General features: G+C 42.1%; 1 protein-coding gene and 1 long non-coding RNA gene across 8 annotated transcripts in view; one reads left to right on the top strand and one right to left on the bottom strand.

Moving 5' to 3' along the window:
* Positions 1–18,143, top strand: part of LOC122458105 — a 169,871-nt gene that overhangs the window by 94,327 nt on the left and 57,401 nt on the right. The window lies entirely within an intron of this gene.
* The window catches only part of LOC119863439 (sodium channel protein type 2 subunit alpha-like), a 234,482-nt gene that overhangs the window by 68,138 nt on the left and 148,201 nt on the right, over positions 1–18,143 (bottom strand). For all 7 annotated transcript variants that reach the window (XM_043505227.1, XM_038421930.2, XM_038421927.2 and 4 more), the window contains 2 exons: positions 4,126–4,280; positions 1,694–1,867 (listed from right to left, as the gene is read on the bottom strand). In XM_043505227.1, coding sequence (XP_043361162.1) covers positions 1,694–1,867; positions 4,126–4,280 — 329 coding nt within the window. The remainder of the gene's footprint in view (positions 1–1,693; positions 1,868–4,125; positions 4,281–18,143) is intronic.

The following is an 18,143-nucleotide window of genomic DNA, read 5'->3' on the forward strand; positions in this document are numbered from 1 at the left end:
TTTAATAAGCAATCCCCATTTGGATCCTATGCAGTCTTCAAAGGAGATTATGAGAAAACCCATTTCTAATTTTGTTTGAAGAAGATAGTTTCCTTTATTTTGAGACCTCCTTCCTCTACTTTTATGTGGTTAAAGGCACTGCCTTGTGGGCATTAGTGTTACAGCATGCTCCTAACTGTCCAGAGCTTGTGGTCATGGCACAAACAGTTAGTTTCCTCTCCTGAAGAACAGAGCTGTTGGAACAGGAAAGAGGGGAAGGAGTCACATCATCTGTTTTAAGTGTCTTATGAGCCACTACCTCTGTCTCAGAAAGGGGAGTTAATCTTATACTTTTTTTTGCAGTGGTGAGGGAGGAACTTTACCTAGATAGGTGGGCAAAGGAAACCCAGAAGATAAGGGTAGAGTTTCAATGCTCTAATGATTTCTCAGCTGAGGAGAGGGAGAGAGGAGTTAGAATCTGAAATGAGATCATTATTGTGCAAAAATGAACAAAAATTAAAATTCTAAAACAAATTGGTTGGGAGAAGCTGAACTACTAACTTGCTTTGTCTGTGGAAGCAAAGAATATAAACAAACAGAAAAAAAGAGAGGCCCAACAACTAAAAACCCAAGTTTACAGGAAAGGAACGGATATGCTTGAACTGCTGCTGGTTGCAGATTTAGAACTTTTGGCAGGATTCCAGAGTTTGTGTGGCCTTGTCAGTTTGTTTGAATTTTTCCCAGTGTCTGCAAAGACAGAAAGAACTCATGAGTATGAACTCATGTAGGAGTCATAAAATAAAATATATGCATGGGAGTTTTGAAAGTTCCTAAATGACTTCGGAGTACAAATCCCAGTGATTAGTGCTCCTAAGTCATATAGGTGCTTATGAAGATACCAATCTATGTTTTTATCATAGCTAGCAGTAAAACTGTAATTCTATTAGCCATAAAAATAGATCACTTCTGTTTTAAAGTATAGTATTCAGAGAGACAATATAGACAGAAGCCAAGCCAAAACTGAGACTGAGGAGAAAAGCCAAGCCATAAGTGAGAAAGATTTAGTTCCCAATATAAGATTTAGAACAGTGGTGAGCAACCTGTCAGGGTAATCTTCTGACAGGCCACCAGACAGTTTGTTTACATTTGCACGGCCGCCCGCAGCTCCCAGTGGCCGCAGTTCACTGTTCCCAGCCAATGGGAGCTACAGGAAGTGGCGGCTAGCCTGTTCCTGCGGCCCGCACTTTCCCGCAGCTCCCATTGGCTGGAAATGGCAAATTGCGGCCACTGGGAGCTGCGGGTGGCCATGCAAATGTAAACAAACTGTCTGGCGGCCCCAGTGTATTACTCTTGTGGCCCTTGGGTTGCAGATTACCCATTACTGCTTTAGAAGGTCAGAAGTAGCTGAAAAATGGTAGAGGTTATATTTAAAGTTGTCTTGCCACCTCATCGAACAGGACTGCTAGAAAATCAACATGAGGATTACTGCTGAAAACGAAGAGAAGATGCAGAATGAAATGGAACATACAAATGCAGTTTTAATGAGTCATTAAATAACCACAAGGTATCAGGGAAATGTTCACCAGTCGTGATTTTTTGGTCATTTTTAACCTAGAATACTGTCCTCATTATACATGTCTCTAACAATGAGTTATGTAGGATGGCCAACTTACAGAAGAGTAAAAATAGGTTATTTAAAAAATACAGTACATACATCAACAATCAGGAAGTCCAGCCAGCACCAGGCATTGGTGAAATAGGTTTGAAAACCATAGGCGACCCATTTTAGCACCATTTCCAGAATGAAGATGTAAGTGAAGACCTTATCAGCATATTCTAGCATGGTCTTGATAATCTTACGTTTTTCAATATATATATCTTCAAAAGCCTGTGAACAAACAAATAGTATTCAAGTTCAGTATTCATAAGCCTTTGCTTATGCAAGTTGCAATGTAGGCTGCATGGGCCGAAGATGAAAAGGAAAAGGTAAATCACTTTCCAATTCAGGATGTTTTCTGAAGGTAGTATTTATGACTGATTACAAAATATATTTTTGAGATTTAAGTCTTTGGTACATGGTGATGGGAGTGATCTACAACAATCCTCCGAAGGTTTTTAGAAAACTGTTTACTGGCATCCCAGACACAAACCCTGTAACTCAGACAAGCTAAATCTCAATTCAATGCATAAGGCAATATTACACACTAATACTTGCAGCTCACAAAAGTATGGGGCAAGAAGAAATGAGGCACAATGACCCAATGCTGTATACTGTAACTGACACATCCCTAACCCTCAAATGACAGCTCATGCAGTGAATAACTACAGGAAATATAAACAGACACTTGTTTCCAGGTGTCTCTTTTTAAGACACAAGCAGGATATATGATAGAGTGTCAAAATAAGTGAATAGCTTAATGGTTTTTTATGAGGTTTTGGCTACAAACCTAGAGAATTTTAAAAAAATGTAATTTGGAGAATTTTGCCAGACTAGACTGGGTATGTAGGTGTGTAAAAAATAATAGGAAGGTAAATGGGTAATTAAAGTGAAACATATGTTGACTGTGCAAAGAAATTAGGACAAATATGTAACAATGGTTTGCCCTTTGTTTTAAGTGTCTTATGAGCATGGATACGAAGATCTGTTTCTAATATGTGAATAAAAAATACCCTCTACTAGTCAAAGTTACTACTTACACAAATAGAACTTTTCATACAAGAAATTTAATTTGATAGAAATTAAGTGGCCCAGAAGATGATTTACTAATTTGGTGAGAAGCAAGTTAATGCCTTATACCCTGTTACTGGACGCCTAGCAAGCAGTCATGAAGCCTAGAGACGACACATCAGAAATATCAATTTTAAATTAGAGTCATGCCCTAAGGGAAAGGTTGGGATTATAAGAAATACACATCTGTGTAATCTGTATCATAGGCTCTGAAAGTTCACAGGGATTCCTTGTCTAGGGTTGCTACACCATTGTGGGATTTTTTTTAAGTGTTTGCAAGCATTGTTCCTTAAAAAAAAAAAAGTCTTGTTGCTGTCTAGTCAACCACCAAAATCAAGTGGTTCACCTGTCACCCTCCCATGTCTACCCATGGATTCCTGCTCCTAAATGGAAACAGACAGCCTGGACCCCATTAGTCCTATTCTCTAAAACCAGCTCCCCAACCATGCACTCATCTGCAGTTTCTTACACCGAAAACTCTTCTCCCTCCCCATCATCTTGCAGTCCAACTGTTCCTCCCACCTGTTATCTACCAATTTGTCACAATGACCTCAACTGCTCATGTTTTTGCTACTACAACATTACCCCAGAATTCTGTGTGTGCAGTGGCAAGGGGGTAGACAGAGCTGAAGGTAATCTGACAAATTAAAAGGCAGCAATTATAAAGAACATGTTAAAATCTATGAGCTCTCTCTATGCAATAAAAGACATCCAGAAGGCTGGGAGAGAGAGAGGAATTTGGCTGGAGGAATTTATACAGGAGTATGATCCAAGAACTTTGATAAGAGTTTTTACATGTCATTTTATATTTATTTGTTTTCTTTTTCATCTGATCAGACTTTTACAAAATCTGGGTTTGACCACCACTCCCATTTCCCCATAAAATAATAAAAGCTAGATTTTGGCTGGCCCCACAGAGATACACAAGGAGGGAAAGAAAGTTACACACACAGGGCAGCCACATCTCTGCTACTGTATTCTCAGCAACCAAGGACAGGGCTGACAGAGACTCCAAAGGGGATATGGAAAAGACTAAGGAAAAGAAAGTGGTCTAGTGAAGGTATGAATTCTTACATATGTACAGGTGTTACAGCCTCTATTTTTGTGTGTATTTTCCCAATGCTCCTGCAAGTATTCGGGTCTCAGCCAGCCAGACTGCTGAAAGGGAAATTCCACACACTCACAACCCGACCCCAATACAAGCTCTGGCCAGAACAGTGTGAAGAACTAATCTCTATTTATGGTAGGATAAAGGAATTCTGGGTGTCTCCAGATGAGACATTTTTTATTAAAATATTTTTTAAAAATCATTTTTTTCCTAGTGGAAAAAAACCTGTGCTATACGTATCTCTTTGATGAACCACTCTTCTAAAGGATGTTTCTCTCAGAAATATTATGCCTGTTACACATTCACTTACCAGAGCACCACTGCTGAGGAGAATCATGAAGACAATGAAGGTTTCAAACCAGTTGTGTTCTACTATCTTATAGCAGGTTTTTCGAAGATTCCACCAGATTTTTCCTCTCTTATCTTCTAGGCTGACTTGACAGAATTTGAACTTTCGTACACAGCCTAGTAATCAGGATAATAAATTTTGACAAATCAATTTGTGATATTATTTTGAAATAGTAAATTACTGCTGACAAGTTAAATTTTGATACTAAGTTTCTGCTATCCTCCTTACTCTACATCAAACAGGGAATCAGAGACAATGATATAGTTGAGCTCACTTTCATTTACAACTTTTTTTTATAAAATGTACATACAGAACTAGAAAACAAATTGTAGCTACCAGAAGACTAAATGACTGATCCTGTAGACATTTATACATGAATAACTTCACTCATATGAATATGTTCCACATGTGTGTTTTTGTAGGATTGGTCCCTAAGAAAATATGACAGTATATTTCATTAAAACAGTGTAATTATATACTAGGATATTGTAAAATGGTCAGTCTAGTAATTTGGACTCAAAAATGTAGCTTTTTTTGGTGAGGGGGTGGAATCAAGTTTCTGTATAGCCTAACATGAAAATAAGTTTCCTTTTGTGGAAATATTTTCTCTACTGAAAAATTAGAGTCGGAAATAAATTAGATTTTTTTAAAATGCTGTTTTAATTATATTTACTAAGTTTAAGAACCAGATCCTACCAAGATTTACCAGTTGTAGGGCTTACTATTGTGAGTAGTTCCATAGGCAGATTACGCAACAGCAGCAAATAGTGTAGTAAGTGTTTTGCACCATTTATCCCATCAAACCCAATTCTGCAAATATTTATTCACATAAGTAATGCCACTGGATAGAGTGAAGTTATGTATGGCACAAGTCGCTGCAGGATTTGACTTTTAATTAATAACAAACTTTTATTTCAAAAATGATTTTACCTTGATAGTTCCCCTTTCAATTTCTATGAACCTTTTTCTAAGAGGTTTACTTGAATGCTACAATTTGTAAATAAAAATTATGTTGTACACTTGCACAAAATAATAGTGATATTCAATAATATGTTTTTCGGTGGGAGAAAAAACCCAGAATTTATACACACGCTAATTATGGTTTCTCCACATCAGGAAATCTCAGCAAGATGGAGGATTAAAATATTTAGTTCCTGTCAGAAATATTTAAACTCCTGCATAATCCACCTTGTTGCAGACATCAAAGATAAATGCTGACTGGTGTGAAATGTCAGCACCATAGCTATCTTTTTTTGGCATTGTTCTTTTTCTGTTTTAAATCCTATTACTTTTGACACCAATTCTGAAACTTAATGCACTTCCTTGGTGATTTGGGGTTATATTTCTGCTCACGTTTTTGCTTATGCAAGTAGTCCCATTGATTTTGTTCCTTTGTTGTTGTTTTTTCCTCCCAATTGGGAGAACCCTATTATGTTTCCCTTTTCTCCTACTGGAATAAAAATGAAGAAGACTGGGCTATTTTACTTCCCTGTTTGTAAGTCATCACCAGTGGTATCAGCCTGAATGGGATCTGAGAATGGTGTTCCCTAATTTTATGCAGACACAGCACTGAAACCACATTTTGGGGCACCTCTCCTTTCCACATCTCCCCATCATCAACATATTTTGTTGCTCTTGTAAGAGAAGACTGTATCTTTTTGGAGGGAGAAGGATTTTGTTGTTGTTTCTGAATAAACCTAGAGGAAAGGCCATGAGTTCATACTTACAGAATGTAACCACCAATTGATTGAGGATCAAAAGATAATTGAGACAGTAAAAGGCATTCCAGATTTCTAGCCAAGTCAAATGTAATACAATAGGAATCAACCTCTGAATTCATACAGGAAGAAAATTTCTGAAAACTGAAAATCTGTTTATTACATGTCAGAAAATGATCATTTAGTCAATTTGAGAGAAACTCCTCTCCTTTTCGCATATTCCTTCATGCATTTGTATATAAGGAGAGGCCCACTCTGACTCTCTTCTCTACTCATCACCAGGGAGTTAAGGTATCATTCTTTTTAGTCCAATCGAACATCACTTACTTTCCTCCCCGTCTGATGGGGGGCGGGCGGGGAGGGAGGGGAAAGGGGTATCTGAAATGTTGACCAGATACAGTATTGCCAATCTCAAGTGTTCCAAAATCATGAGTCAGGCCTCAAACAATGAGAGTGGATTAAATATCATGAGATTTAAAAGAACAATACATTTTGGGTTCATTTTGTGTGTCTTCTGGTTTCTGAGTCTTAGGGTGCACTCAAGTATTCTGCTGCATCTATGAGGGCTAGAAACTTAAAAAAAAGGCTGAGATTTCGTTAACAACATAACTTCAGGAGCAGGGTGGGGCTTTAAGAAAAATATCAAATATCACAAGAACTGATAACACCGAACATATCACAACATTCATGCCAGGACAATCTTGAGGCCAAACTAAACAACAGATATCTATATATAAAAAGAAAACCTACATAGGCAAGCTAAACTGATATGAAACAGGTTTAAATTGACTTAAGAGCGTTTCCAATTACAAATTTCCACTGATTTAATGAAATAGTTTGAAATGCAGCTGACACTGGCCACGGTCATACACAGGGTATTGGACTAGAACCACATGGCCACGTGGTTCAATCTCACATGGCCACGTCTGCTGGGGGTTTGGTGGGGTTTATTTTTTTTGTTCAAACATACCACTTGTAGAGCTGTCAAAGTGATCTAAAGACTGTGTACTTTGAGATTTTGAAAATTTGTCTGCCAAGTATGCTACCCATACTGCAAGGCTTGCTTCCATAGTGAGTACACAAGGGTCTAGAGTGGAAACTGGGTTAACTTTGAGCACATTATTTGTACTTAGCTATTCCACAAAGGACAATTCAGATGCCATCTGAGAATGACACCTAATGCATTGCATGGCATCAGGAGTGTGGTTCCATGACCTCAAAAAGTGATGCAGAGAAGCCCACTCAAGGGATGAAGCCAATGCATGGCAATAGCAATCCTAGCTTTGGAAATAGGTTATGCATGACCTCTGCCAGGGAATGATCAATGCAATGAAATTTTGGATCTTTGCAATTCTTTGCTGTGTTGGTAAAATTATGGCCAGAGCTATGTCTGTTTTGACCCATGGGTGAGCAATTCTTTGCACTGGGTTCAGAAGCTCTTCTTGATTTTGAAGAACTGGTGGGCATGAGTCCTTTCCATCAGCTTTCCAGTTATCAATGGTCAGCTTCTCTGGGCAGTACACTGATTAACTTACTGTCGATGCAAGGATATAGGTGTCTAATTTATGACCTGTACCTTGCTGTGACTACTGCTAGCTGTTACTTAAAATTCTGAGTGCAGAAAGGGTGGATCAGAAGGAAGAGTCTTGTACTTAAATTTTGACCTCTTATACACAAATGCTCATTTTGTCTTTGTCATGATGAGGATATTGTTGGTTTGGAGAAAAATCTATCCACGTTTCTTTGGAAGCTTCTGCTTCAGATTTCTCCCTCTGCCATGGTAATAGTGTCTTCCTGGATACCCTTGCTGCTAGTAGCAACCAGTAGATTGCTATGCTGGCTTTGATAATGAGGTCTGAGGCCTCTCTGTATTCTCAGCTACTAACTTATCTGAAGTTTTCCCAAACTGCTCTTTCTGATCTGTGTATTTGGATGTATAAGATATCTATTTAGGATGAGTGATTGCTACTCATCATGGGTGTAACATGGCTTCCTTGCGGCCAGCAAGTTAAAAGCCATTGCTCTGGTCACAAATCACATCAAAGGTTTGACAAGGAAAGAGCCCCAGATGTCACAAGGATCATACCCCTAAGATGATGAGCTACTTGCTTTCTACTGAGTAGGCTTTCCTTACTAACTATATGAAAAACTTTTGGTCTGAATGGTGATAGCTGCAGCTTTGAAACTGCTGTATACTGTGTCATCACTCTTATGATCTATGGGGTCTATTGGAAGGAATTTTCCTTCTGAAGATGTTTTGCTGGTGAAGCTATGCTGCACCAAACTTAGGTTCCCAAATCTTATGAAATTTCTTTGTTTTCATATCACATTTTAGTTTAACACTTGGTTTTAATCAGATATCCTTTTAGAAGACATCTATGTATTTAATATTGCTTGAAAGGGAAGGCATTTCACTAATATTAGTAAGTTCCTTGTAAGCCACTGACACCCTGTCCTGGGAAAGTCCTGCAGTTTTTTTCCTTTCCTTCTCTCCTAATGGTGCATGTATGGTAGTTTCTCTGGCTATTTACAGAAGACAGATAGCATGTTATTCATCCTGGCCTGGGGACCATACCACCACAGTGCGTTACTGGTACAAATACTTCAGTTGTGGAAGTAGCTTGTTAGATGTCCCTAGGAGCCTAAAAGATTGCCTACCTGCTCCCCCAGGCTGGCAAGTAAGTACTGCAAATGCAACCTACTACTACTGAGGGCTTTATTCTGTAACTCAGGGGTCCTTTTGAACATTGGAAGGGATTCCCCATTTACTCCTCTAATGGTGCAGTTCTGCGGGGTGTGGAATCCTGATGAGTATCTGTTCTGGTCACAGGTTGCCTGACATGCTTCTTATGCTTTAGTGTGAAGCCAGTCTGTGGAGTAGGGGAGGGGTGGAGAGAAAGACCCTTTCCTAGCCTTTCAAACTCAAAGCCCCCTTCCCTGGAAAAAAAAATAAAAAAGGATTACGGCTGATGATCAAAAGACACAATCAGTGTCCCCACCTGTTCATTAACAACACTAATTGCCGCCCTGTGAAGAACACACATGCTTTTGCCTTTTTGGGACCTGGAGTCTCTGAGGTTTGCAAAACTTACCCCTTAGCGTCATGAAAATCCTCCAATTCATAGTGAGAGGAAGGGGAGCACTGCTTCTTCCCCCAAGAGCTGAGGACTCACTTTAGTATCCAGGAGGGAAGGTTTGGGTCCTTTCAGGGGTTCTCTCCCCCCTCCAGCCCAGGTTTGAGCTGAAGGGAGGGCTTACTCCAGGATCCCCCCCCCCAAACAGTGGACCTCATCTGAATTTCAAAAGTGGGTGGCACTGTCATTAGATGAATGAAAAGAGAAGCTGTGCAACAACAGACGGATGAGAGCCACGGGTATGAGGCAAATGGACAAAAATTACAGGGGGAAAGGAACAGGTTTTGAAAAATGCTGTGAAGGTACATTTGCAGCAAATTCCCTGCTAGACTGCTAGTGTCTGTAGCCCTATCCTGCTATGGAAGAAGGTGGCCAGGCACCGGCACTGGGAAGATCTGCAGCCTCATCCTCTCTGGCCTCCTTGATTTCCAGAGTGTTAGTTTTTAGTATTTTCATAGTTCCCACTGTTTGCCAGAAGCTGGGAATGGGCAATAGGGGATGGGCATGTTAATTCCCTCTGGGGCACCTGCCAAAAGACAGGATACTGGGCTAGATGGACCTATGGTCTGACCCAATATGGCCATTATTATAGTGCCTTTCCCTTCATTTTATCAATTACACAGCTGTTAAAAATGCCATCCTCATCTGTAGATGACCCCACAAGTCTCCCCTCTTTGAACACCTCTGCTATGAACTTTTTGTCCTTGCCTTTGAAAGACAGGCAGCACCACTGCACACATCTTGGATCCTGTTTCTTATTGTGTCCCTCTCACTCCCTCCTCTCCAGCACCAGTCTTGCCACTTTCTTTCTCTCACTCACAGCCTGATGTCTTCCTCCCTGTAGCCCCTCTGCATGAAATATCAATCCTAGTATGCAAAGCCCCCACTCTCTCCTCATTCAAATGCCTCCAAAAGACTCATTACTTCCATGAGTCTCACAAACATTAACCCTTAGCCCTGGTCTACACTAGGAGTTGAGGTCGAATTCAGCAGCATTAAATCGATTCAGCCCTGCACCCGTCCACATGATGAAGCCCTTTTTTCCAACTTAAAGGGCTCTTAAAATCAGTTTCCTTACTCCACCCCCGACAAGGGGATTAGCGCTAAAATCGGCCTTGCCGGGTCAAATTTGGGGTACTGTGGACGCAATTAGACAGTATTGTGCTCTGGGAGCTAAATCAGAGTGCTCCATTGTGACCGCTCTGGACAGCACTCTCAACTCAGATGCTCTGGCCAGGTAGACAGGAAAAGGCCTGTATTTCCTGTTTGAGAGTAGTAGCTGTGTTAGTCTGTATTCGCAAAAAGAAAAGAAGTACTTGTGGCACCTTAGAGACAGATAAATAAATGTGTTAGTCTCTAAGGTGCCACAAGTACTTCATTTCCTGTTTGGCCAGTGTGGCAAGCTGCAGGTGACGGCAGAGCTCATCAGCAGAGGTGACCATGATGGAGTCCCAGAATCACAAAAGAGCTCCAGCATGGACCGAACGGGAGGTATGGGATCTAATCGCTGTATGGGGAGAGGAATCCATGCTATCAGAACTCCGTTCCAGTTTTCAAAATGCCAAAACATTTGTCAAAATCTCCCGGGGCATGAAGGACAGAGGCCATAACAGGGACCTGAAGCAGTGCCATGTGAAACTTAAGGAGCTGAGGCAAGCCTACCAGAAAACCAGAGAGGTGAACGGCCATTCCGGGTCACAGCCCAAAACATGCCGCTTCTATGATGAGCTGCATGCCATTTTAGGGGGTTCAGCCACCACTACCCCATTTGACTCCTTCAATGGAGGTGGACGCAACACAGAAGCAAGTTTTGGGGATGAGGAAGATGATGATGATGTTGTAGATAGCTCACAGCAAGCAAGTGGAGAAACCGGTTTTCCGGACAGCCAGGAACTGTTTCTCACCCTGGACCTGGAGCCAATACCCCCTGAACCCACCGAAAGCTGCCTCCCAGACCTGCCAGGCGTAGAAGGGACCTCTAGTGAGTGTACCTTTTTAAATAGTATATATGGTTTAAAAGCAAGCGTGTTTAATGATTAATTTGCCCTGGCATTTGCAGCCAGTTCAGCTACTGGAAAAGTCTGTTAATGTGTCTGGGGATGGAGCGGAAATCCTCCAGGGACATCTCCATAAAGCTCTCCTGGATGTACTCCCAAAGCCTTTGCAAAAGGTTTCTGAGGAGGGCAGCCTTATTCCGTCCACCATGGTAGGACACTTTACCACTCCAGGCCAAAAGCACACAGTTGGGAATCACTCCAGAACAAAGCATTGCAGTGTATGTTTGCTGGCGTCAAACAACATCCGTTCTTTATCTCTCTGTGTTATCCTCAGGAAAGTGATACCATTCATGGTCACCTGGTTGAAATAGAGTGCTTTTCTTAAGGGGATATTCAGAGGTGGCTGTTCCTGCTGGGCTGTTTGCCTGTGGCTGAACAGAAATGTTCCCCGCTGTTAGCCATGGGGAGGGGTTAGCCACATCGTGGGGGGAGGCAAAATGTGATCTTGTAACAAAAGCACATGTGCTATGTATATAATGTTAACAGCAAGGTTTACCGTGAAAGAGTGTACCCATTGTTCTATAAAATGTGTCTTTTTAAATACCACTGTCCCTTTTTTTTTCCTCCACCAGCTGCATGTGTTTCAAGGATCACATGATCTCTTCTTTCCCAAAGGCTAGCGAAGATTAGAAGGCGAAAAAAACGCACTCATGATGAAATGTTCTCTGAGCTCATGCTGTCCTCCCACACTGACAGAGCACAGATGAATGTGTGGCGGCAGACAATGTCAGAGTGCAGGAAAGCACAAAATGACTGGGAGGAGAGGTGGCGGGATGAAGAGAAGGCTGAAGCTGAAAGGTGGCGGCAGCGTGATGAGAGGAGGCAGAATTCAATGCTGAGGCTGCTGGAGGATCAAACTAATATGCTCCAGCATATGGGTGAGCTGCAGGAAAGGCAGCAGGATCACAGACCGCCGCTACAGCCCATGTAACCAACCGCCCTCCTCCCCAAGTTTCATAGCCTCCTCACCCAGACGCCTAAGAACACGATGGGGGTGCCTCTGGCCACCCAGCCACTCCACCCCAGAGGACTGCCCAAGCAACAGAAGGCTGGCATTCAATAAGTTTTAAAGTTTTAAACTTTTGAAGTGCCGTGTGGCTTTGTTGTTCCCTCCTACACCACCCGTCCCAGTGCTTCCCTCCTCCCCCACCCCTCCCGGGCTACCTTGGCAGTTATCCCCCTATTTGTGTGATGAATTAATAAAGAATGCATGAATGTGAAGCAACAATGACTTTTATTGCTTCTGCAAGTGGTGATCGAATGGAGGAGGGGAGGGTGGTTGGCTTACAGGGAAGTAGAGTGAACCAAGGAGTGGGGGGGGGGTCATCAAGGAGAAACAAATAGAACTGTCACACCATAGCCTGGCCAGTCATAAAACTGGTTTTCAAAGCTTCTCTGATGCGCACCGCGCCCTCCTGTGCTCTTCTAACTGCCCTGGTGTCTGGCTGGGCATAACCAGCGGCCAGGCGATGTGTCTCAACCTCCCACCCCGCCATAAACGTCTCCCCCTTTCTCTCACAGATATTATGAAGCACACAGCAAGCAGTAATAACAGTAAAAAGAAAAGGAGTACTTGTGGCTCCTTTTCTTTTTGCGAATACAGACTAACATGGCTGCTACTCTGAAACCAGTAATAACAGTGGGAATACTTGTTTCGCTGAGGTCTAACCGAGGCAGTAAACTGAGCCAGCGCGCTTTTAAATGTCCAAATGCACATTCTACCACCATTCTGCATGTGCTCAGCCTATAGTTGAACAGCTCCTGACTACTCTCCAGGCTGCCTATGTATGGCTTCGTGAGCCATGGCATTAAGGGGTAGGCTGAGTCTCCAAGGATATCTGTAGGCATTTCAATATCCCCAATGGTTATTTTCTGGTCTGGGAAGAAAGTACCTTCCTGCAGCTTTTGAAACAGACCAGAGTTCCTGAAGATGCGAGCATCATGTACCTTTCCCGGCCATCCCACATTGATGTAGGTGAACCGTCCCTTGTGATCCACCAGTGCTTGTAGCACTATTGAAAAGTACCCCTTGCGGTTTATGTACTCGCCGGTTTGGTGCTCCGGTGCCAAGATAGGGATATGGGTTCCGTCTATGGCCCCACCACAGTTAGGGAATCTCATTGCAGCAAAGCCATCCACTATGACCTGCACATTTCCCAGGGTCACTACCCTTGATATCAGCAGATCTTTGCTTGTGTTGGCTACTTGTATCACAGCAGCCCCCACAGTAGATTTGCCCACTCCAAATTGATTCCCAACTGACCAGTAGCTGTCTGGAGTTGTAAGCTTCCACAGGGCTATTGCCACTCACTTCTCAACTGTGAGGGCTGCTCTCATCTTGGTATTCTTGCGCCTCAGGGCAGGGAAAAGCAAATAAAGTTCCATGAAAGTGCCCTTATGCATGCGAAAGTTTCGCAGCTACTGGAAATCATCCCAGATCTGCAACACTATGCGGTCCCATCAGTCTGTGCTTGTTTCCCGGGACCAGAATCGGTGTTCCACCGCATGAACCTGCCCCATTAGCTCCACGATGCCCACATTGCCAGGGCCTGTGCTTTGAGAGAAGTCTGTGTCCATGTCCTCATCACTCTCATCACTGCACTGACGTCGCCTACTCGCCTGGTTTCGCTTTGCCAGGTTCTGGCTCTGCATATACTGCTGGATAATGCATGTGGTGTTTAATGTGCTCCTAATTTCCAAAGTGATCTGAGCGGGCTCCATGCTTGCCGTGGTATGGCGTCTGCACAGAAAAAAGGCACGGAATGATTGTCTGCCGTTGCTCTGTCGGAGGGAGGGGCTTACAGGGAATTAAAATCAACAAAGGGGGTGGCTTTACATCAAGGAGAAACAAAAACAACTGTCACACAGAATGGCCCCCTCAAGGATTGAACTCAAAACCCTAGGTTTAGCAGGCCAATGCTCAAACCACTGAGTTATTCCTCCCCCTGGTATTTCAGGCAGGACTGAATCTCCATTAAACTTTTCAAGGTGCCCCTGACAGACCTCACCGAAACGATTGTCGGCTGTTGATTTCACGGAGGGAGAGAGGGGGAAGCAAATGAATACAAAACAAATCTGGTGTATTTCTTGTTTTGATCCACTCCATCTATCTCTTACATCTTTGGTTGGCAGCAGACGGTGCAGTAGGACTGCTAGCCATCCTCATCTCCTGGCTGCTCACCAGAAGACGGTGCAACAGGACTGTGGGCAGGACTAAAGAGAATGACCCGGTCGAGTCACTCCTAATTTAGTCCCTGCGCCCACGTCTGCCCAGGTGCTCCTGACGGACCTTACCGAGGCGGACAGGAGCACCTCCGACATGACTAGGTCATCGTCTGCTGCCACAAGGCAATGGGTTGCTGCTGTGTTGCAATGCAGTACCGCGTCTGCCAGCATCCAGGAGACGTACGGTGACAGTGAGCTGAGCGGGCTCCATGCTTGCCATGGTATGGTGTCTGCACAGGTAACTCAGGAAAAAAGGTGTGAAACAATTGTCTACCATTGCTTTCACAGAGGGAGGGCCTGTTGAAATGTACCGCAACACCCGCAACAATGTTTTTGTCGCATTAGGCACTGGGATCTCAACCCAGAATTCCAGTGGGCGGTGGAGACTGTGAGAACTGTGGGATAGCTACCCACAGTGCAATGCTCCGGAAGTCGACGCTAGCCTGGGTACCGTGGAAGCACTCCGCCGAGTTAATGCACTTAATGCATTTAGAGCATTTTGTGTGGAGACACACACAATCGACTATATAAAAACGATTTCTAAAAATCCGACTTCTATAAATTCGACCTAATTTCGTAGTGTAGACATACCCTTAGAGAAAATCATCAAGCCTAAGACTGACATCTCAAGAATAGGCAAGATAAAAAGACTGAGGAAATCCCTTTCCTCCAGTTTAAAAACTATCCTCTGGGTCTCGCAGTGTATCTTAATTTATTTGTGTCTGTCTTTTGGAATAGAAACTCCTTAGGGCAGAGACTTTTTTGCCTTGTACAGCAATAAGCATATTGCCGGCACTTAAGTTATAGATAACATAACTTGGAACACTTATTAATGTGTCAAAATAAAGGAAAAAAGTGTTCTACAGGATTTAACAAATAGGGTGTATTAAAGGCGCAATTTACGACTACGATAATTATTTAATCTGTATACAGTTTTTATCAATTTATATTGTCTTACTGGTTCTACCCAAGACAAGTTTGGGAAAATATACTAAATTTCCCAAATAAATATGATGAGAAAAACAATAAATATTCTGATTAGAATAAAAATTCTATGAAAATTCATGAAATATAGGTTTGTAAGAATCATCTATGGTAATATGGCCCAGATGGTGCTCCTGACCCAGTCACAGGAAGGTTCTAGATCATAGGGCTGGTGTGGAGAGGAGGCCATGGAGTGTTTGTATGGAGTTGGATAGTGAGAGTGGGCCCAGCTTCCTGCTCTGAGCTTAAGATCCCTGCATGGGGTCACCACGCCTATGATTTTTGCCCACCCAGTTTGGACCCTGAGTGGGTTGCAAAAGAAGACAAAACGTAATTGATGCATTACCTTAGTAAAAAGTTTAGCAACCACTGATCTGTATAGTCCACTTTCACCTTGGAAAGCTCTGTTTTCATCATGAGGTCTGAAGGATTTAGTTGTGCGAATTTCATATTCTAGCAGAGCCCAAGAGCTTTCATGCCCACTTGGTCACTAACACTTTTCCCATTATTTTAAGAGATTAGTCAAACATAAAATATCTTAAAACATTTTAATGATGCCAGAGGTAAAATCCTAGCTCTCCCTGGAGTGTCATTTGTTTCCATGACGATCTGTTACACATAGATAGGGCCCTACCAAATTCACGGTCCATTTTGGTCAATTCCATGGTCATCGGATTTTAAAAATCGTAAATTTCATGATTTCAGATATTTAAATCTGAAATTTCATGGTGTTGTAATTGTAGGGATCCTGGCCCAAAAAGGAGTTTTGTGTGTGTGTGTGTGTGGGGGGGGGGGGTGTCCGCATGGTTATTATGGGGGGGAGTTGCAGTATTGTTACCCTTACTTCTACACTGCTGCCGATGGTGGTACTGCTTTCAGAGTTGGGTGGCCAGAGAGCGGTGGCTGCTGGCTGGGAATCCAGAGCCACTGCCAGCAACAGTGCTGAGGTAAGGATGGTATTGCCATCTTTAGTTTGTCACTGCTGCCTTCAGAGCTGGGCCCTCAGTCAGCAATTGATCCTCTCTGGCCACCCAGCTCTGAAGACAGCAGCACAGAAGTAAGGATGGCATGGTATGGTATGGTATGGCTACATTCAGAGCTAGGTGTTCAGCAGGGTTAATCAGAGGGGGAGCCAGGAGGGCCATTTGGCCTAGGCCTCAAGCTCAAAGGGGGCCTCAAATTTAGACACTTGCATTGCGTATTTTTGTCAGTTTGCCTGCATCAGTGGCTTTGGGTGAACACACTTTCAATATGATGAAGCAGGTGAAGAACTATCACTGTTCAACTATGGGACAAGAGCGTTTGAATGGGCTCACCATGCTTAATATCAACTGTGACATTGCACGAAAACTAGATTTTTTTCCTCAATTAGTGCATTTGCACAAAAAAAGGCTAGAAAAGCATTTGTTAAATAAAAAAATTCAAATTATGTCTCTCTCTTTTTTGGTGCCTTATTTTGTTTTCATGGGTCATTATTTTTTATTTTTATTATGGCTAGGGGCCTGAAAAGCTGGAAGTGGCTCTGGCCTCTCTGGACCTCTGATAGGGCCTGGCACTCAGCCAACAGCTGCCGCTCTCTGGCCATCCAGCTCTGAAGGCAGCGAAGAAGTAAGGGTGGCAATACTGCAACCCCCTATACCTTGCAACCTCCCTGCAACTCCCATTTGGGTGAGAATCCCCAGTGAGAGAAATGCTCGTCTCTCCCGTGAAATATGTATAGTATAGAGTAAAAGTACACAAAAGACCAGATTTCACAGTCTGTGACGCATTTTTCATGGCCGTGAATTTGGTAGGGCCCTACACATAGACTATACTGTATTTCATCAGCCAACATAAAAATACTATATACTCCTACAACTTTTACTGGAATGACCAAGAGCATATACTTTACAGCCCCAATAATCTCATCTTGAGTTATTCAAAATGCCTCGTTAACTAGAAGTTGGTCATATCCTTGACAGCAATGCATATCATGCATTTAGATAAAACTATTTGTGATAAAATGTGAAATACTCAAAAATTTAGTGGGTTTTTTGCATTTCATTAAGAATTTGAAAATGGTCCTGAGTTGCAAAAATATTTATGGTTTGTAATTTTTTCTTCTTGAAAATGGGTCCATTTTCACACGAAAGTGAGAACAATTCTAAATTGCAAGGGACCTAATCTAAGCCAAATGTTGATTTGAAGTTCTATCTTAAAACTTCAAAGTTGTTATGAAACATTTGAATTTTGTAGAAAAACAGAAGTGCAAAAATTGTCCAAAGTGAAATGGTGAAAACTTACATTGAAGATGCCTTTCAAACTTTTTGGACAACTAGGACTAGGCTGTATGGATTTTGTCCTTCGTGATTCTGAAAATGGGGATAATAATACTAATCTTCTTTATAAAGTGATTTGAGCTCTACTGATAAAAGCTCTCTATAAGAACGCCATATTTTTATTATCAGATTTTTCACATTGTTAAGCAGTGTGTACATTTATGGTGCTATACAAATGAAATTCCAAAATATCACCTTTTTTACATCTCAAAATTTCTGAATGTTCAGATTTTCCTAATTTGGCCCTTTGAAGTTTATGGACTTAACTTTCTTTGCCTCAATCTCTCCCCGCTCTCCAATAATTTAAATCTACCTTCTCCGGTAAAACTAGGTTTTTATAAAATGGGCATAATTTAGAAAACTGTAATTAGAATGTCAGAAAAGAATAACCAGTGCCATTTTAAACATTTCCATTTATTTTATTTTTGAAATGTTATTAATGGATCGAGAGGACTGGGCAGGACCTTCAACAAGTTTCATATTGACCCAACATGAATGAAAGTATGTCAAGAGTGCTAAAAAGGGTTTTAGTCATAAATTAAA

The sequence above is a fragment of the Dermochelys coriacea genome, chromosome 11 (genome assembly GCF_009764565.3).
Source record: "Dermochelys coriacea isolate rDerCor1 chromosome 11, rDerCor1.pri.v4, whole genome shotgun sequence".
Lineage (NCBI taxonomy): Eukaryota > Metazoa > Chordata > Testudines > Dermochelyidae > Dermochelys > Dermochelys coriacea.